A 21264-nucleotide genomic window follows, 5' to 3' on the forward strand; every position below is an offset into this window, starting at 1 on the left:
AAGCCAAACCATCCTGTGACGTTTTCACAAGGCTGATCCATCATTGGTGTTCCCGAACATGTTCCAAGTAACTAAAAAAATTGAAGTTCAAGGTACATAAAAGATAGAAATAATTCTATGAGACCTCCATGTCTACAACACTAGCTGGCTTTTGACCTTCTGTCTGTATTGACACACTACAAGTTTAAGTCATAAATCATGTTCAAACCCATAAATGGAGCAGTTTTCTCCTCTCAAAGGAGCCTGCACACCAAATCATCTCCAGCTCAGACAGACAACAATAAATTTTTTGTCTCTCAAAGAATCAGGATTTGGAAATGAAAACATAATACTTAAATGCTAGAGTGCAGTGACATGACTTGTTCATTGTAAAAGCTAAAAACAACTCCTTAATTGTTTATGCTGACAAACAGTGCACAAAAGGACATCGGCTATAAGTGCTGCACTTGCAGTGTTATACGTTTGGATTACTGGATCATATTTACAGTGTCAGAAGCCACATGTAAGTCAGGCTCTAAGTTAAGGAAATACCACTGGCTACAGTTAAGAGTTTCACCAAGGGGAACTCACCTAAAAGCTGCCAGTAAAGGAGCATAAATTGAGTCTCCATCGTACACATACAAGTGGTCCCAGCTACACTCTGTGGCGAAGTGATTGAATCGAAGCCTGAGGATTGTATTTGGCCTGTAAAGAAAAAATAAATAAATAAATTAAGTATTTGCAATTAGCCACTCAACAAACAGGGCAAAATCCCTCCAACATACTTCTCTGGTGTGAAGCTCTGGTCTAGACAAGACTAAAACTGAGTCATTTGGTGTAACTGTAGGTGCACTAAACATGCTGCGATTCAGGTTTTTGGTTTTTTTTTTTTTGTATGCAGCTCTCCTGGTATTAAGCAAAAATTTCTTTATGGTCAGAAATCTGTGTCCTGTGGTGCAGAAGAGATCACAGAACCCCACAATATCTTAAACTGGAAGGGACTGACAAGGATCACTGAGTCCAACTCCTGGCTCTGCACAGGACACCCCAACAATCCCATCCTGTGCCTGAGCACATTGCCCAAATGCTCCTGGAACTCTGGCAGCCCTGGCACCACAACCTTTCCCTGGGGAGCCTGGGCACTGTCTGACCACCCTCTGGGGGAAGAACCTTTCCTGAGACATAAACTAAGCCTTCCCTTACACAACGTGAAGCCCTTCCCTTCGGTCCTGTCCCTGGTCACATAGACATCAGTGCCTGCTCCTTCTCTTCTTCAGAAGGAAGGCAGGCTGTGATGAAGTTTCCCCTTAGTTCTCCTCTGCTCCAGGTTGAACAAACCAAGTGACCTCAGCCACTGTTCAAACAAGCCAAATGTCCCTCTCCAGCTCTCCTGGAGCCCCTCCAGGCCCTGCCAGGGGCTCTGAGCTCTGCCTGGAGCCTTCCCTTCTCCAGGGGAACATTCCCAGCTCTCCCAGCCTGGCTCCAGAGCAGAGGGGCTCCAGCCCTGCAGCAACTCCGGGGCCTCCTCTGGGCTCTCTCCAGCAGCTCCACGTCCTCCTGCTGTTGGCCCAGGGCTGGGGCAGCTCTGCAGGTGGGCTCTCACCTGAGGGAGGGCCACAAGGACACAGTCCCCCCTTCCCTGCTGCCCACACTGGGATCAGGTCAGGCATGGGGGGCTCTGGGCTGGGTCATGTCCAGCTCTCTCCCAGCAGCACCCCCAGGTCCTTCTCCCCAGGGCTGCTCTCCAGCCGTTCCCCACCCATCCTGTGTTTGTGCTCTGCCTTGCTCCAGCCCCATGCAGGACCTTGCATTTGGCCTTGTGTAACTTCATGAGGTTCACACAGTCCCATGGTCTCTGGTCTGTCCAGGCCCCCTTTGGTGCCATTTCTTCCCTTCAGTACCCTGCCCACACCACATGGCCTGGTATCCACTGGCAAATTTGCTAAGGGTGCCTTGATCCCACAGTGCATGTCAGCAACAGATACATTAAACAAAGGGAGAAGACTAAGGAAAAGTTCCCTCTGGGACTGTAGTAAATTCTGATCCTCCAAGATGCCAAGTGGCCTCAGTTTGCAGTGTGAAGTACAAGTTCACACTCTCACACAACTCCTGCCAATTTACAGCCCTTTCTACCTGCACATTCAGGAACAACATGGAATGTGACTGAACACACAGATGTTATCACACAGCATCATATCTGACCATGGAAAAGCTTTAGAGACTAAAGAAATTGATCCTATAGTCCTGGCACCAGCTTGGTTCTATCAAAAATATATTTCAACAAGTGAGATGCTCTGAACTGCTGCACCATCAATCAGGTGACAGAGGATAGACATTAAATATGCTACTCCTAAAAACCTGTGCAAGAAATTGCTATAAGCAATATAAGGACCAAATACAAGAAGGGCAGCAAAATGAGGGGAGAGATCTGAGAGACTTCTCCCAGTTTAGAAAACCTTTGCAATAAAAGGTCAATGGTTCCTCTGAAGTCCTCATGGCTCAGTGAGTAAAGAAACATCTGAAGTTCATCACTACAGAAACTGATTCTTCATGAATAAAAGCTTTCAGAGTGTTCTCTTGTTTCTCATACTACTGAAAAATCCCATGTGCAGTGAGTCCCATCATCTGAATGGCCCACTATGATGTCAGTCAAGTAATTCATAATCCTTCATTATTTACAGAAGTGCACTGATTTTTGTCCACCGCATGCTGTTTCAACACAAACCTCTTAATCAGAAGTCAGTTTGGAGGACTCAGTTGCACAAAAACTTATTTACCAAGAACAATTAGGTGTTGGCAATTTAGCTTTTTGAGTAGCCAGAAAGATTCATGAGACCTAAGAATATTCAGTGCAGATAAAACTCACCTAAAAGTCCCAATAAGCAACACAAAATCCCGAGCTGCTTCCAAGACTCACCTTCCTTCAATGAGCCAGGTGCATTTTGTCTTGTATTTGTAATTTCCAGGCCCATCTGTGACATACCCTGAAGGTTCTGTGAGTCTGCAAACAAAAACAAAGACAAACATTAGTGTCCAGTAGTTTTAAACATTCAGAAAGGATTTTCTAAATTCTGAAGATCCATCATTAGATTATTATTTACTTAAGAGCCACTATAAACAAACCAACGACAGCACAACAAAACCCAGCTGGGAGTCCCTTGTTGAACTCTCCGTGCTGGCCTTCTGATGATTGTTCTTCAAGAATGACATCACTTCAAGAGCAATGGTTTCTCTATCATATTGATGCCATGGTTCCAAACCTGTATGTATGGATATACCACCTAACCAGCAAACAGAATTCCCCAAGAGAAGCTAAAATTATTCCTAAACTATTTATTTACACAAACTGTACCACTGCATGCAGATCAGATGAAGGCCACAGTGCAACCTCTCTCTCACTCTGTGTCTGACTCTCCACAAACTCCTTGACAACCTCCTGGATGGAGGGCTGGACTGAGCCCCAAGCCCATGGATCCCCGGCAGTGTCCCAGGCCAGGCTGGACTGGGCTTGGAGCACCCTGGGATAGTGGAAGGTGCCCATGGATGGGGTGGAATGAGATGAGCTTTAAGGTCCCTTCCACCCCAACCATTCTGTGATTCTATATTGTTATCAACATCTGCAAATGCTGCACAGTGCAAATTCTTCTCCAGCAAAAGAAAACCATTGGGATATGAGCCCCATTCCTGTCTCATTTGAATTCATCAATATATTACAGATGAGCATTGCAGAAACTGCTGAAAATAAATGACAGGGAAGGATGGCAGCAGAAGGCAGCAGCACCTGAAGGCGCCCAAACACCACGTTCTGGTAGAGCACACACTGGCACCCAAACCAGGATTCCTTCCTAGGCAAGTTATAAACTCCACGGTCGGCACACTGCCGGAGCAAATCACAGCCCTCTGGCAAAATTCAACCGTCCTACTTACAACACAGCTCTAAAACAAAAACACTCTAAATTTAAACTTGGCAAAAAGAGTAGAAAGCAAGACCAGAAATTCCTCAAACCAGTATCTTGGAACCTTTTCTTTGCCTTTCCCCGGTGATCTGTAAATGCTAACGTCTCACTTTTTAACACATTTTGGCTGAGTCAAAAATTATTTTCCAAACTCTTTTCCATCAAGCATTTTTCAGGTTGATCTCTGATTCAAATTAAAAAGGTATAATTCACAGGTTTTTGAAAACTACCTTCCTCTGTCTCAAAACGAATTTATTACAGTACTTTTCTACCTGAGAAACTGAGCTGAAGATTTTTAAAAGCCAATTACTGAAGTTCTGCAGGAAATGGACCTTGAAGCAAGTGAAGAAAAAACCCCAGATTTTTGGAAGCACAAAAAGCATCTGGGCCCTCTATGGAGACACAGATGCCAGTGTAAACAGAGATTAGATTAAAAAAGAATACACATACAGGAGGTATAGATTTAGGCTGGATATTGGAAAGGAATTGTTCCCTGGGAGGTTGAGAGGCCCTGGCACAGGTGCCCAGAGCAGCTGTGGCTGCCCCTGGATCCCTGGCAGTGCCCCAGGCCAGGCTGGACAGGGCTGGGAGCAGCCTAGGACAGTGGGAGGTGACCCTGCCATGGCAGGGGTGACACTGGGTGGGCTTTAAGGTCCCTTCCAACCCAAACCATTCCATGATTCTGTGATTTATATTTCTTTCAAAATTTCAACATCTTTGAAAATTCAAATTACTTATCTGCCAACTAGGAATTCACAAAACCAAATGAAACTTCCAAGTTCGAGGCAGTAACACCTAGTCTTTTTGTCTATAAAATCATTATTTTGAATATAATATCCATGGAAAAGCCATGAATCAAACAGTATCAACACTGATAGAACTTTTCCTGCAACCAAGAGCAGAGATTCTGAAAACCTGAGCAAGTCTCTCAAGCTGAAAACAATCTCATGCCATGTAGCAAGCTCTCAGGGAACCTCTGCTCATAGAACTCCTGCAACAATTTGTTCTGGAAGTAATTGCTAATTAATTCACCACAGAAATGCTACCAAGAGTGATATAAAAAAACTAATAAAAAAAAAAATCCCGTTAGTACTGTACCCCCAAGCATGTCACATCTCAGGAGGGAAAAAAAGAGAGCACTTCAACATCAATGTAATTCAACGAAGTTTCAGCAAAACAGTGAACTTAGTTTTAAAAATATGAGTCAAACTTCTTTGATCCCCTATAATTAAAAACTTATCTGTAAGTTTCTCAGACTGCTTACTAAACTTCCTGCCATTATGGACAAGTGAGGGATGTTAAAAATCTATAATCTATTATTAAAATTAGGGATATTAAAAATCTATACTTGATCAGAGTTGACATCTCTGAAAGGAAAATAAATAGCCTGCACTGCCTGACTAGAGCAAGCAGTAGCATCCATGTTCTTCTGTAAGCACTCTCCCAGACAGAAATAAATCTTTAGCACAAAAGCAAACTGAAATTAGAATTTCATCTTTCCATTCAATACAGAAAGATGAACTGATCTGCAGGCTGCAGTAAAAAGCAAACAGGCCCTGTTCCCATGCTCAGCGCTGCCTGTGCCACAGAGACACGGGGCTGCGGGTTGGGATGGCTGCCACATGTCCCACACGGCGTCTGGCTTGGTCTGCGAGCAGAGCCTTGGGAAGGGAGCACGGGAGGAACTCCAGAAGGAAGAACACCCCAGGAATGAGGGACTTGGATGTGCAAAGCTCTCCTGACAGACATCAGGCCACTCTCATAGAAGGCTCCCACCCCACGTAACCTGTCACCACCACTACCACCAGGGTCAGAGGCCTCTGGGCCCAGAAAGCTTTGGCCAAGTGTGTGATGTGGGGTGAGGGTTAGGCCCTGCCGCTGGCTCACAGCAAGCCCTGCAGCTCCAGGCTGAGCCAGAGGGCTGGGAAAAGCCCTGGGGCTGCTGTGACAGTGGCTGGACACGAGCCCAGCAAGAGGGGCAAGAGGCCACTGGAGGCCCCTGGGCTGTGCCAGTTCTAGGGTGGCAGCAGGGCCAGGACAGTGCCCATCCCTATGCTGGCACGGCTGGGGCACCTCCAGTGCTGAGGCAGCTCTGGAGAGCCCTGGAGGAGCTGGAGCATGGCCAGGGCAGGAACAGAGCTGGGCAGGGGCTGGAGAATCCCTGAGGGAGCTGGGCAGGGGCTGGAGAATCCCTGAGGGAGCTGGGCAGGGGCTGGAGAATCCCTGAGGGAGCTGGGCAGGGGCTGGAGAATCCCTGAAGGAGCTGGGCAGGGGCTGGAGAATCCCTGAGGGAGCTGGGCAGGGGCTGGAGAATCCCTGAGGGAGCTGGGCAGGGGCTGGAGAATCCCTGAGGGAGCTGGGCAGGGGCTGGAGAATCCCTGAGGGAGCTGGGCAGGGGCTGGAGAATCCCTGAGGGAGCTGGGAAGGGGCTGGAGAATCCCTGAGGGAGCTGGGCAGGGGCTGGAGAATCCCTGAGGGAGCTGGGCAGGGGCTGGAGAATCCCTGAGGGAGCTGGGCAGGGGCTCAGCCTGGAGCAGAGGAGGCTCAGGGGGACCTTGTGGCTCTGCACAGCTCCTGCCAGGAGGGGACAGCCGGGGGGTCGGGCTGTGCTCCAGGGAACAGGGACAGGAGCAGAGGGAACGGCCCCAGGGGAGGGTCTGGGTGGGCACTGGGAATATTCCTCATGGAAAGGGCTGCCCAGCCCTGGCACAGCTGCCCAGGGCAGCAGTGGAGTCCCCATCTCTGGAGGGGATTTCAAAACCTTGTGGATGTGGCATCTGGGGACATGGGGCAGTGGTGGCCTTGGCTGTGCTGGGGAACAACTGGACTTAGAGGGCTTTTCCTACCCCAACAATTCTGTGATTCTACAGTAATTTTATGACTCAGATGCAGAAATCAGACACCAAAAAATATGTAAAGACATCAAATACCACTTGTCTTTGATAACTTGGTGAAATGTGTGGCTGCTACATAGGAAGTGCTTCCCTACTACCTGAACATTACATGTCCTGCTCTGCAAGGAGCAGCTGCTACACCCTAGTAAAACAATAAGTCAGGTCCTGTACTAGAATACTTACAAGGCTCTAAACTACAACATCAACTTTAAAACCTCCAAGGTAGAAAAAAACAACTGCAAGGATCTATTCACAAAACTCTCTTTAAAAACTGACATAAGTGTACTGCATAAATACATATGTGTACATGCATATACACACAATACTTAAGGCTTGTTTCAAACTTCACTGTTCACAACAGTGTTGCGTACACTAAATTTTTCACTGATTTCCAAGTGGACGGCCATATATACAAACCAAAGGGAAAGAAGAGAGTAAGGGAGAGGAACCTACAACACATACATTCAAAGAGCTCCAACCTTGAGTGCTGCCTATTCCAGCTTTTTTTAAGGAAAAGGCAAAAGGGAAGCAACGACAAGAATGAAGATTTAGCAAAAAAGAACTTCAAAAAGAAATATTTTATGCAAAAATATTCTGCATATTTAATGGCTCCCCACTCATTCTGGGAGCCCCTGAAAAGCACAAAACCAACACAAGAAAATCAGGCAACAATCAATGGTATCTCCTGGGTAAACAGCCAAATCTGATATTGGAAATCACCAGACAAATCTGCAGTTTCTTTAATAATAACGTAATACTAGCAGCATATATTTTTCAAATACAAATTGGCATGCACTGAGAAAATTCCTCTGTGGGCAGGAACTGCACAACAAAGCAAAGCCCAAAGCTGTTGACTAATTACTATCTAATAAATCTAAACCAAGCCTGTAGCTAGTGAGTATAAAAACTCACAAAAATGACCTTAGAATTTAGGATTAAATAACTTTGCAGCACTTACTTCAAAGCATTGTGACATTAAAGGTACATTATATGCTGGCAACAGGGTTTTGAATATATTTATTTTCATCAGAAGTATTAATAAAGAAAAAATGCAGCTTGCCCTTCCTTCATTACTCTCCAGAAAAGGTAAGCAGGCTGGTTTGGTTTATAAAACACATTAAAATTCAACCTCTAAGTGTCATCACTGGATCTCAAAACGGGTTTGTATTACTTTCAGTTAGACTGCAGTGACACTGACGGTGAAGTCTCATCAGCATCTTGTGTCTGGAGAAGTTTCACCAAAAAACAACCCCAACCAAATAACCAAAACCAAACAAAAAACCAAAACAAACCAACCAAACAGAACCAACAAAATCTAAACAAATAACCAAAACCACCAAACAAACCCAAAAGCCCCTTGTCCATCCTGATAGTTGTTAAATCTAGAGACAGATGCAAGCAATGAGTTTTCCTCCCTTCTTCTGCCTCCTTCCCAAGTGCTCAACCACATCACAATTAAAAGTCACTGGTTTGGGTATATTTGGAATTGAAGGCACAAAGAAAGGGCTGTTATAGCCTCTTACAAGAACATTCACTTTCTATGCTAAATTGATTAATAATTTGACTTCGTTCATGTTCTCACTAAAAGCACTGAGGTTAAAGGACATTTATTATAAGCAAATGCTTTAATTTATAGGCATGAAATAGTGATCAGGCACACTGGGGATGAGAGAAGTAGATAAACAATCCACACAACTATTTCATGAATTTCTTATGAAGAACAACTAAATCCCTTCTTCTGCCACCTGGGTTCCACACCACAGGTAAAGCTAGGAAGATGTAATTAATTACAAGACAGGTCTCACAGGTGAAGGTAATGACATTACTGCAAAATCCACTTTGATGAGGATTTTACCTACGCAGCAACAGAGACAAACAAAGACAATCAACTACTCCAGGTGCCCAGAGAATTCTCTCCTCCTCTCTCTTCTACATACACAGTCTCCTGAGATTAAAGTCCTCAAGATGAGCAAACTCATGTAAAAGTCACTGCTGTAACATAATCATGGAAAACCAAATGTTTTAGGTTGAGACAGACCTTAAGGTTCATGTTGTTGCACCCCTCTTCCACTGTCCCAGGGTGCTCCAAGGCCCAGTGTCCAACCTGGCCTTGGACACTGCCAGGGATGGGGCAGCCACAGCTGCTCTGGGAGACCTGTGCCAGGGCCTCCCCACCCTCACAGAGAAGAACTTTTTCCTCACAGTAAAGATTTTTATCCTAAATACATAATTTTTTAAAACAATTTGAATTGTAACAATCATTCAAATTACCTAACCTCAAGACTAAGACAACAGAAACAACCAAGAAAAAGCTGATTTCCCTCCTCCAACTCCATTTCCTCACATCAGAAGTGCTGAAAAAAAACCAAAAAAACAAACCACAGAACTGTACTGGATCCCAAACAACACCAGCACTTCCCCACTGCTTCAAAACCATAATTTATAGAGGCTGCCTTGTGCTCCTACTGCATTTGCCACAACAGAAACATGATGAAGCTCCACTCTTGTTTGTGCCTCTAAGTTTTACATTCAAACTGAAACTACCCCAAATTCGGGTCCCTTCATATTCTCCTATTTCTTTATTCCCAGCCGCATCTCAGAGACCACAAAGCAGCATTTATTCACTGTATAACCACAGCTTCATCTCTGCTGAACCAACCTGCCAAGCTCCACTGTAAATGTCAACATTACTGTGTAACTTTACTACAGATTTTTCCCCCATTCAAACTTACCAGGTAAAACAAAGAATAAAAGACATTATTATTACACTGAAGGAATGCATTCTTCACACAAGCAGCCATTTTGTGCTGTTTTCCAGCACATTTTTCCGTGCCATTTTTCTATTATCTCTATATTATCTTTGATCTCTGCTTTCACACTACAATAACTCTAGTCTTGGCACTCTTATTTATTTGAACGCCTTCCCCAATGCCTGTACTTTATGCAGAAACATTACCATGACAAAAGGCCAATTCTTGAGGTCCCCCTGAAGGCCACCCATACCCACCACTTGTACCTGAGACACCGGCTGTGCAGATGGCGGACACTACAACAGCTGTCTACTAAACTAACCCAACAGTTGCATTCTGCTTTCCCCATCTGTTCGAAAATCCACTTACTGGATTTTGGCCTAGTTCTTAGAAATAAGGATAATTTAGCTGAAAGCGTCTGTAATGCTCAGAAAAATGGGAGTCTCATCCTTCCTTGGTGGTCCTAAAATGCTCCTGGGGTTTGTGGTAGGGAGTTGTCTTACACCAGGGAGGAGGAGACAATAGAGCACAGGGGAAGCAAATACATCTCACACATCAAAAACCATCTCACTACAGCACGAAAGGAATATATCAACGTCACAGTTTATCGCACAATCGAGAGAGCCACAATACCCAGAGTACCACCATACCACATCAGAAAGCTTTACCCCACACACAGGAACACCACGTCACTTCAGAAGGCCCTAAGTATCTGCCCTTCTTGTTCTCCAGGCCAGCCTTTTATCCCCTGATGTTCACACATCACACCTGTGCGCCCTCTGCTCTCTCTGTGGCTGCTCAGCACACCTGGGCACTCCATGGCTCGTTGCTGGCAGTGCTGCTCACCTGCTTCTCACAGCTGCACCCACTGGGGATTAGGCTCATCCCACTCCAATTGTATACCTAAATATTAGTCCCTCTCTTTCCCTGGCACATGATGACTCCCTAAAACCTTGGGGCAAGAGCCCTATCAAGTGTCTGACCCTTCCAGACAAAAGGACAAAGAAACCACATTGTTGCAATGGTCAAAGAGAATCATCAAAGGCTCATGCGCACACGGTCTGTACGACGAATTTTCATCCCTTTCCCAAAATTAGAAATATTCAATTATTCAATGGATCTCAAATACAATCATTTAAGTTGCAGTACAGCACACCTATGACCCTTGTAAATAAAGCCTCATAATTCAAATTCTTTAAAGCCCACATGCTCAGAATTGACAGACATCAACCTTCTCCTCCAGCTGGAGAGCCCTTTACTTTGATAAGCCTTCAAGTTGTCAGGTCTACATTTAAGACCAGGAAAAGCATTCATTGGCAGAACATGTGCTGTATTGTGAACAAAAAGAGGTTAAGCAGCTGACTTAACCTTCAGGCCAGTAGGAACCGGAGCAAGTGTAGTTTCAGGCCATCCCTGAGGAGCAGAGGACCATTGTCCTGCTGCACTTCCTCAAACAAATACAAACCCACCAAGTTTCTATGAGAAATGTAAAAGCAGTAGCAGCAATCTCTCCTGTTTCCCAATGCTGTATATGAAACTGATGCCGTATTCTCCCTAAGCAGTAAACCCCAAAATAATCCACTGAATTCTCAATAAGCCCATTTAGACTCTGATTTAGCTCCAAACTTGCCACCCCCCATCACTAGTGATTTTTAGGCCAAATGCAGAGCTCAAAACTTGGTAGTCACACTTACAAAAAAGCACAAGCCAAAGATCAGTCAGTCTTACAACAGAAGTGAAAATATTGAGACAATCTATAAATAAACATCACAGCCTGACCCACTTTCCTAACAGGGATAGAAATAATTCCTTTATTTCCTTCCTGGCATTCAAAAATTTTAAGCTACTATGCAGCAGTGTTACCTGCTGGGAGAACTGAGCCCTAAAAAAATAAAAGTAGTTAGGAAAAAGATTGCTGTTAACTTCTGTTTGGTTCAGGCCTCAAAACCAGATTTTGACACAGATCCTCAGATACAGATCCCTAAAATAGTTATAGCACATCCTGAAATCCGGAGGGGCATTTGTCCCATCTGTGAACCTACAGAACGACAAATCCTCTTGACTTTTTAATGAAAGGCTTTGGCTGAAAAAACAACATAAGAACATGCAAAGATCAGGAAATTGATAATTAAAATATTGGATTTATTAATGAAACAAATTATCAGCCAATATCATAATTTAATGACACCTTGATCAACTAATAAGGAAGATCTTCTCAAAGATGCCACAAGTAGTAAAAATAATAAAACAGAAAAGGAGCCTTTTAAGCATAAAATATTAAACCTGAGAAAACGAGGGACGTGTGGTCCCCCAGAAAAATTCTGTATGTTTATATGATACAAGGATATTCTACCTGTCCCACAAATGTCCTTCTCCTCACATGTATTTCTGTAAAGAATGAAAGGCATGTAAATATTGGTCTCAAAGGAGGGGCCAGAGAAGAATTTCATTGAGGGGAGAAGAAGTCCACAGAGCGTCCATAGAGCACCAATAATAAAATAAATGAACAATTTATCACTCCACTTTCCTAAAATCTATTTATTCCGTTTTCCACCTCATTTCAGTCAATCTGCTCACAGACAAAGTCCCTGGAGACACGAGCCCTCTCTCCTAATGGTCCCTCAGCACACCCACCTGGAGAGTTTAGGACAGGCCCTCAAGCAGGACTGTGATTGCTGGCTCAGAGAGCAGAGCCCAAGTCAGCACCAGCGCTGGCCCGAGAGCCCAGCTGAGATTCCAGCTCTGCTCCCTCCCACCAACAGCTGCTGAAACCAAGCTGAGGGCTGAGGGTGACACACCTGAGAGATGGAATCGCACCCAGTGGGACCTGGAAAGGCTAGAGACCTGGGAGAGTACAAAACTCACAAGGTCCAACATGGCCAAATGCAAGGTCCTGCATGGGGCTGGAGCAAGGCAGAGCACAAACACAGGATGGGTGGGGAACGGCTGGAGAGCAGCCCTGGGGAGAAGGACCTGGGGGTGCTGCTGGGAGAGAGCTGGACATGACCCAGCCCAGAGCCCCCCATGCCTGACCTGATCCCAGTGTGGGCAGCAGGGAAGGGGGGACTGTGTCCTTGTGGCCCTCCCTCAGGTGAGAGCCCACCTGCAGAGCTGCCCCAGCCCTGGGCAGATCCCAAAGGAAAGGTGGGAATTGTGTCCTTGTGCCCTCCCTCAGGTGAGAGCCCACCTGCAGAGCTGCTCAGCCCTGGGCAGATCCCAAAGGAAAGGTGGGAATTGTGTCCCTGTGCCCTCCCTCAGGTGAGAGCCCACCTGCAGAGCTGCCCCAGCCCTGGGCAGATCCCAAAGGAAAGGTGGGAATTGTGTCCTTGTGCCCTCCCTCAGGTGAGAGCCCACCTGCAGAGCTGTCCCAGCCCTGGGCCAACAGCAGGAGGACGTGGAGCTGCTGGAGAGAGCCCAGAGGAGGCCCCGGAGCTGCTGCAGGGCTGGAGCCCCTCTGCTCTGGAGCCAGGCTGGGAGAGCTGGGAATGTTCCCCTGGAGAAGGGAAGGCTCCAGACAGAGCTCAGAGCCCCTGGCAGGGCCTGGAGGGGCTCCAGGAGAGCTGGAGAGGGACTGGGGACAAGGGACAGAGGGACAGGAGCCAGGGAATGGCTTCCCACTGCCAGAGGGCAGGGCTGAATGGGAATTAGGAATTGTTCCCTGGCAGGGTGGGCAGGCCCTGGCACAGGGTGCCCAGAGCAGCTGTGGCTGACCCCGGATCCCTGGCAGTGCCTAAGGACAGACTGGATGGGGCTCGGAGCACCCTGGGATAGTGGACAGGGTCCCTGCCCATGGCAGGGGGTTGGGAACTAGATGACTTTATGGTCCCTTCAAGCCAAATCATTCCAAGATTCTGTCTTTTAGCACCTGCAGAAGCTATTGGAAATAAGCTCCCAACTTCACAACACAAACAAGCAATACTCATGTTTGCCAATATGCAGAAGAAAGAAAGACAGGAACAAAACAGCTGTCTCCTAATTTTTGGTTTTACAAGAACTTGCCATTTCCACATACATATTGGTACAGAATTGCAGACACTTCCACAAACACTTCATCAGTTCTTCTCCCTTCCCTTTTCCAGTTCAAGCCAGCTGTTTCTCACTCCCATAGATTGTTGTGCTAAATTCATTATCACAGCAAGAAAACGAATGATTTGCAACCCCTTGCAGAAAAGCACGAGTGGCATTTTCCCCAAACGATTCATGTTAATGAAAGCAATTTCACAAAACATAGGAAAAAAAGGAACTAAATACCAAACAGTTGGAGTGTCTAATGAAGACAGGTGTACACAGTTGGCTTCCTTGAGAAGTTCCCCTTCATTAAGTAGAACAAAACTCAAAAACGAAGAATAATCCAAATTACTTGAATTTAGGCAGGACTATACGGACATAAGAAAAATGTGAATACCAAGCACTTGTCCAGCTCCGTGTTCACACTCACCTGTCGGATGGGAAGTCACCTGCAGCATTTTATACTCAAACACGCAGCCAAAATCCTGGCTTAGCACATGGAGAAAAGGCCAGACCATGAAGTCTTAATCCCTTCAATGAAAACTTTCTACTGCTGGCACAGGTCACTTTAACCACACAAATTACTCCACTAGCCATCCTAAGCTTTTCCACCAGCTCCTGAGAAGAATTAAATAAATCCGTGGTGCTCAAACCATCCCACTGTTTATTTAAGAGCCTGAGCAAATAAACCAAATGTGAAAGTCATCCAGTAACTCAACAGCTCCAGACCCCAGGAGATGAGGAGTTGGAGGGACTTTCATATGCCAGAGTGTGTTTGTCAGCCTCACTGGGACCAGAATACATCCCTTAGAGAATGGGATGGGTTTAGACACTACAGACTCCTATGCCTTTATTAAATGCATCTGCACAATAAATTTTATAATCCAGATCAGGTATTTCCTAACCCACCAACAAAGATTCTTGGCTATTAAAACATCAAGCCTTGATTCCTTAGCAGGGCAGAAGATGCCGCAAGAAAAGTTGGTTTTGGGAAAAAATAAATCCTTCTACAAAATAAAACAGGCTGGGAGAGCTGGGAATGTTCCCCTGGAGAAGGGAAGGCTTCAGGCAGAACTCAGAGCCCCCTTGCAGGGCCTGCAGGGGCTCCAGGAGAGCTGGAGAGGGACTGGGGACAAGGGACAGAGGGACAGGAGCCACGGAATGGCTGCCACTGGGAAAGGGGAGATTGGGCTGGGATCTTGGCAAGGAATTGCTGGCTGGGAGGGTGGGCAGGGGCTGGGCTGGAATTCCCAGAGCAGCTGGGGCTGCCCCTGGATCCCTGGCAGTGCCCAAGGCCAGGCTGGGTGGGGCTCGGAGCACCCTGGGGCAGTGGGAGGTGTCCCTGCCATGGCAGGGGTGGAATGGGATGGGCTTTTTTAAGGACCCTTCAACCTACAACATCCTGTGATTCTATGACTTTTTAAACACACTTTAATCTAGCAAAGATGACATGCAACCATTTCATTTTGGGAACAAACTTTGAAAATATAGAAACAATGCACTCATTGACACATTACACAGAATTTGTGGTTTGTGTCAACGCTGCCTTAGCAACAGTCTCACTACAATCTTTATAATCCAAGCCCTGTTAGCAATTCTTTCTAGGATAAGTAGCTCTGGAGTGTTTGTCTGTGAATCATTCTTGGTTCAGGGAAGGTCACACCACAGCCTCCCGACTCCTCAGCTGCAGAGACAGCATGGTGGGGGAAAAGACAGGGGCATTAGCTTTTCTTATAGTAAGGCAGTGTCTGACATGCAGATCTCTTGATAATCACTACAAAGAAACCCTTCCTTCAAAAAAATTAGGAACACAAAACAACAAATGAAACAGACAAATAGGCCAATCAAAAAAATACCACAATTGTGGACATCCAACCCAGCCAGCAGAGAACTAAACTCCCTGAGGGAAGGTGTAGCTATAAAAATCATTCCTTACATCCCCAGCCCAGCCATATGCACCTCTCCTGTTGTCTCCAAAATGACTTTGAAAGGAGTTATTCTGGGACGGTAGTGGGGAAAAAATGAAATTCCATCTGCTCACAACAGATTTGTGACAACAAAAACAAAGACAGTGGCTCAACACTAGTTATGCAAAGTTTTGAAATAACCCCTCACTTCACCAAGCTGAACATGACTGACAGGCCACCTCTCTACTAAACAACTCTAAAGAAAGTCCCTACTCTTTATTTAGGATTCAGTCACCACCAATCTTTCCTCTCTCTGGCAATGTCCATAGGAAATGGCATTAAGATGAAGAAGGGTTTAGATCAGATATTATGAAGAAATTATTCTCCACAGGAGAGATGAGGCCCTGGCACAGGTTGCCCAGAGAAGCAGTGGCTGCCCCTGGATCCCTGGCAGTGTCCAAGGCCAGGCTGGATGGGGCTTGGAGCAGCCTGGGACAGTGCAAGGTGTTCCCGCTAATGGCAGTGGAATGGAATAATGTGCAAGGGACTTTAAGGTGCCTTCTAACCCAAGCTATTCCATGATTCTAAAAGCCTGTTTGCACTAACGAGGAACTGTGCACAAAATACTGCTGTGCTTGCCTTAGTTTATTAAGAAAAACAGGAAAGGAAAAGGTTTTGCCTCATTCCACTTTCCCATTTAGCTTCCTACATTTTCACTTCATTATCTCTATTCACAACCAAGACGGCTTAAAACATTATTTATAAGAGAAATATCAAGCACCTTCAGTCCACACCCTTAAACCTGCAAGGAAAAGTTCATTCTTGCCTCAAAATTGCTCAAACAAAGAAATAACACTTCACTGTACCCTATGACGGAGCACTAGGAGAATCACTTAAGTGGAATCCTGCAGAGCAGAAACCCATAAGCCACGTCCCACGGAGGGCTGCCCTGCAGCACACTCCAACACCCTGCGCTGTCCCTGCTCGGAAGCCGATATGACTTGGGTATCCACCAGGCTCTTTTCCTCTTGGATGTATCTTTGTTCCAGGCCCAAAGCAACTCTTTGCCCTGCTGTGGGGCTGAGGAACACACACAGCTGTAGCAGAGGTACAACACCAAGGGCAATTTTGGTGTCAGCCCTCATTTCAGACATTTAACACAATAAATACCAAACTTCAGGTCAAAGGAGGAAATCCCAGGTCAATGTTTCTTAGACCTAACCATAGATGCATCAATGTATGAAAAGGTCAGTACCTCCTCTCATCTCCTGTGCTTCAAATTAATCTGTCAGAGGTAATTTATAGCACAAGGAGTAAGAAGTGAAGCAATCAAAGAGATAAATTTCTCTTAGACATATGAAAAATCCAAAGGTACCAGGCACTGGACAACAGCTTTCAGGAACCATTTTGTTCTTAAGCTAAAATTATCTATGCAAATGTTCAAATAAAAATTCATGGTTTCATGACAAAAATAATTAAAAATATGTCTGCACAACATTTCCTAGGAAATTTTAAAACTCCCACGTCCAATTACAGAGCCCCTCTGAGTATCCCAAGTACCTGGACCAGGAGTGCTTGACCAGGTGAGGTTCCCATAGCCCAGGTCATGTCAAACCCCTGTTACACCTGAACACACAGAGCTAAAACCTCAAAAAGGAAAATGATTCCCAAAGCAGAGGGAAAAGTGGTGCCCAGCTCTCAGAAGTGGCACTGGTTGAGATGAGCTCTGGGAAGAAGGTAAGCTGTCACAGTAGTCTGTGACAGGGAAAAGCAAGGGCAGGTTGGGGACCTAACTTGTTTTTCCCCTTCATCCCACCCACAGCAACAGCTGCTTTCCTGCTTGCCAAGAGCTCTGGAGTATTATTCTGAGCTTTCTGCATCTCATTATTTAATTTATTTATTAAAGGCTGATAGGGGAAAAGGGAGGCAAAACTTGCTCAAAGTATTTGAGTTTTATTTAGATTAAGACAGGCTGTTCAAACTGGCTCAAAGTCAAATGGTTCCACTAATTACAATCCCTAGTTTAGAAAGAGCGCAAGCAGCTCTTGGTTAGGCGCTGCAGCTTCAGAGCTCTTCACTTAGGGGTGAGTTTCTCATCTCAGCAAGGTTAATAAGCAGAGTTTAAAGCACATGGCAATTCCCAAACCATGAAATGGCATTTCCCAGGAAATCAGTCGATTTAAAACTGAGCTGTAAAATTAAAGCCCTTTTACTGCTCCCCCTTAGTTAAATATTACAGGTGAGAAAGCAGCAGCTGGCACAGATACAACACGAGCACTGCCCCAGTGAAAGGAGTACTGGCAGTCACAGAATCAGAATCACTGCGGTAGGAAAAGCCCTCCAGGATCACCCAGTCCAACCGGTGATACCCGCCCCCCCCCCAGTGTCCAACAGCCCAGAGCGCCGAGTGCCACATCCAGGCATTCCTTGGACACCTCCAGGGATGATGGAGGCTCCACCTGGGCAGCCCCTTCCAAGGCCTGACCACCCTTTCCAGGAAGAAATTCCTCCTGGTGTCCAAGCTGAACCTCCCCCGGCTCAGCCTGAGGCCGTTCCCTCTGCTCCTGTCCCTGTTCCCTGGAGCACAGCCCGACCCCCCGGCTGTCCCCTCCTGGCAGGAGCTGTGCAGAGCCACAAGGTCCCCCTGAGCCTCCTCTGCTCCAGGCTGAGCCCCTGCCCAGCTCCCTCAGGGATTCTCCAGCCCCTGCCCAGCTCTGTTCTTGCCCTGGCCATGCTCCAGCCCCTCCAGGGCTCTCCAGAGCTGCCTCAGCACTGGAGGTGCCCCAGCAGTGCCAGCACAGGGATGGGTACTGCCCTGGCCCTGCTGCCATAGCCTAGGTGCCATCAGCCCCCTGTCCACCTGAGCACACCTGGGCTCATGTCCAGCAGCTGTCACAGCACCCCCAGGGCCTTTCCCAGCCCCTCTGTCACCTGGAGTGCTCCATGAGTTTGCTGCACTCAACAGCAGGACTCAGCACCCTGCCTTACTGACCCTCAGGCTCAGGGGTCTCAGCCCACCAATCCAGCTGCCCTGACCCCTCTGCAGAACTTCCTGCCCTCCAGCAGACTGACACTTCCACAGAATTTCTTGTCATCTGCAAACATGATAAGGGTGCACTCAATCCCCTCATGCAGACCATCAATAGAATAAATAAAACCGGGCCAAGACTGAGCTAATACCTGTTGGCATTAGCTCAGCTAACCCTGATCCAATCCCTCCAAAGCAAGGAGGACAAGCAGCATTTAGACCTTTGCCACCAACTCCACCATAACTTACATTATTTTTTTCTTTTTTTTTTGTTTCCCCCTCTCCCTAAATAACTGTCTGGTATGTCAGAGACAGAAAAGGCAAGAACTGATAAATACTGAATGCTTCTTTTTAAGATTTGGACTGTTCATTTCAATGTTTAACCCAAGTAATCATTTTCCATGTGGGGGCAACAGCTTTAAGGCTGAATCCAAAAGTGTTTCATGGACAGCAAACAGAAAACCCTTGAAAGCCAACAGGGCTTTACAGGCAAAGACAATTATTAAACTCACTCACAGGACCTTTCACACCAACCCCGTAAACATCAGAAGGAAACGGGAGTCTTGCACAGTACATACTAAATTTGCTGCTGCTTTGGAACACAAATAAATTTAGTTACTGTTTGCATGACACATTTGCTATCTCAGTGAGACACAGGATTTCATGGTGTCAATGTTGGTTCCATAATGATCAATATGTAATTCCCTCATGGACAAAAGCCATGGCTGATGCATTTATTAGGAGTTTGGGCCAAGCTGTCTCTTGCCTGTCATCTTCATGGCCCCACACTGAAGCCAAAAGGAGATATTTTCCCAGGATTCTCCATCCTCTTCTCTCTGGAGACAAAATTATTTCTGCATGAGCAGTGCTGTGACTTGTCAATAAGCACAGGCTGCTCTGCCAGACAAACGACCTCACCCAGCCACTAATTTGCTGCAGAGCACTTTGCATCCTGCCTATCCCAGTCACATTCCCACAATTCCCTAACACAGAGGCATTGGCAAGAAGAGGATTTTATGAAAGACTCAGTGTAGTGAAGCATTACAGAAAAATTAAATGTTAATGCAAAACTTTTGCAAGGTTACTAACAGTATCACTTCATCACTGCATTAAAAACAACCACTTTTTAACCCCAAAAACAAATCAAAAATCATTTATCTAAATAAATGTAGGGGACAAAAAAAGAGTAATTTGCAAACATGCCTTACTGACATTTCACATAAAAATTTTAACCTCACTTCTGCACAGGTTCTACCATTCCACACCAAAAATACAATGTTCCACATGAGGTTTTATCTGAATCCAGTGGCTGAAATTGGTGTTTCAATCCTCTAAGCACAAACTTCATCACATGAACAGTGACTACACATCACACAAGGCAACTAAGCTGGGAGAACAGAATTTACAGCAGAAAGCTGGAAACATAAAACCTTTTGCCTCAAAAGAAAACAAAACACACCAAACAAAAAACAAACACCACAGCATTGTAAGGAATGGAAAAAAAAATAATTCCTCCAAGTTAATCTCATATATAGAAGAACTCCTTAGAAGCCTTGTGAGGCTCACAGAGAGTCATGGTTGTCAGGATTCCTCAGGCAGTGGGTTTGGGGTGGATTCAGCTCCAGACAGAAAGCAGAGGGGGAGACACCCCCAGCCCGCCCTGCTGTCAGCAGCTCTCCATGAGACGTGGTAATATACACACATTGTTTTGCTCTAATTTATTCCATTTGAGGCTGCTGTTCTATATTAAAGGTATGACAAGACTTTATGTGTCTAGTTAAATTTTAATAAAAAAGTATTTTTTCCATTTGAGAAAAAGCTGACAGGGTGACAATTAAGAAATAAAGTATCCACCTGCTCCCAGGGAACTGGAGAGAAACATGTAACAAAAAATAAAAAAAAAATATTTCTAAAACAACTTAATAGGTTTTTAAAGGAAAGATGGCAGGACAAAATGTTCTACAATTACTGACTTCCAATTTCTAATCTGAGTAGATGTCACTGGGCAGTAGAGGGAGAGATGCAGAGGATCGTGGAATGACTGGTGCTGGAGTGAATCATCAACGTCTCTGGATTAAACATGAGGACTTGTTCCATTTAAAAATTACCTTCAGTAATTGAAATAGTAATTTCAGTGTAGCACCCATGAAGCAGTGTGGAATGAACACCACCCGGTTCTTAGACTGGTAAGAAACAGCTGCAGGCCAAGAGCATTTGCTGATCAACAGACATAAAAAACTTATAAAGAAATGACAGCCAGAGCCCCTAAAAAAAAAACCAGAAAAATCCTCTTTGCAAACACGTGATTATAAAGAAATCAACTGATCAGAGAGTGATGCTATTACCCAGGAGATACTCCTACCAGGACTTTGAACCATAGTATCATTTTTCCTCCTTCTTCTCTCTGCCTATTTCCTTTGTCTTCCCAAATGCATCATGCTGACAAGTAACAACCATTTAAAGAACCAATTACTGTTTCTGGGTCTTTTTCTTTAATGTAATTCCATCTTAACAGGCTTTTTCTGTAAACCCCTGTGAGTGAGAAGCTACCTCAGCCCTGTTTTGTCACTCCATCCCCCCTGCTCTGCCCACATGATGGTGTGATCTCTGCACCCAGGCTGCACAGTGGCATCATCAGTGATGTAAGAAGTGCAGATCTCTTCACTTTTCCATGAATGAAAATACTACATCAGGTTCCAGTTACAACTTTCTACCCTCTCCCTTTTATTCACAGTGTGAGAA

At 45.5% G+C, this 21264-nt stretch overlaps 1 protein-coding gene across 2 annotated transcripts in view; it reads right to left on the reverse strand.

Annotated features, from left to right (window-relative positions):
• Positions 1-21264, reverse strand: part of ATRN (attractin) — a 149159-nt gene that overhangs the window by 110659 nt on the left and 17236 nt on the right. For both annotated transcript variants that reach the window (XR_007777543.1, XM_050974261.1), the window contains exons 2-3: positions 2897-2980; positions 571-684 (exon numbers count right to left, since the gene is read on the reverse strand). Coding sequence is in view for 1 of the 2 variants with exons in the window: in XM_050974261.1 (XP_050830218.1) it covers positions 571-684; positions 2897-2980 (198 nt within the window). In the remaining variant the exon portion in view is untranslated. The remainder of the gene's footprint in view (positions 1-570; positions 685-2896; positions 2981-21264) is intronic.

The sequence above is a fragment of the Serinus canaria genome, chromosome 4 (genome assembly GCF_022539315.1).
Source record: "Serinus canaria isolate serCan28SL12 chromosome 4, serCan2020, whole genome shotgun sequence".
NCBI classification, from domain to species: Eukaryota; Metazoa; Chordata; class Aves; order Passeriformes; family Fringillidae; genus Serinus; species Serinus canaria.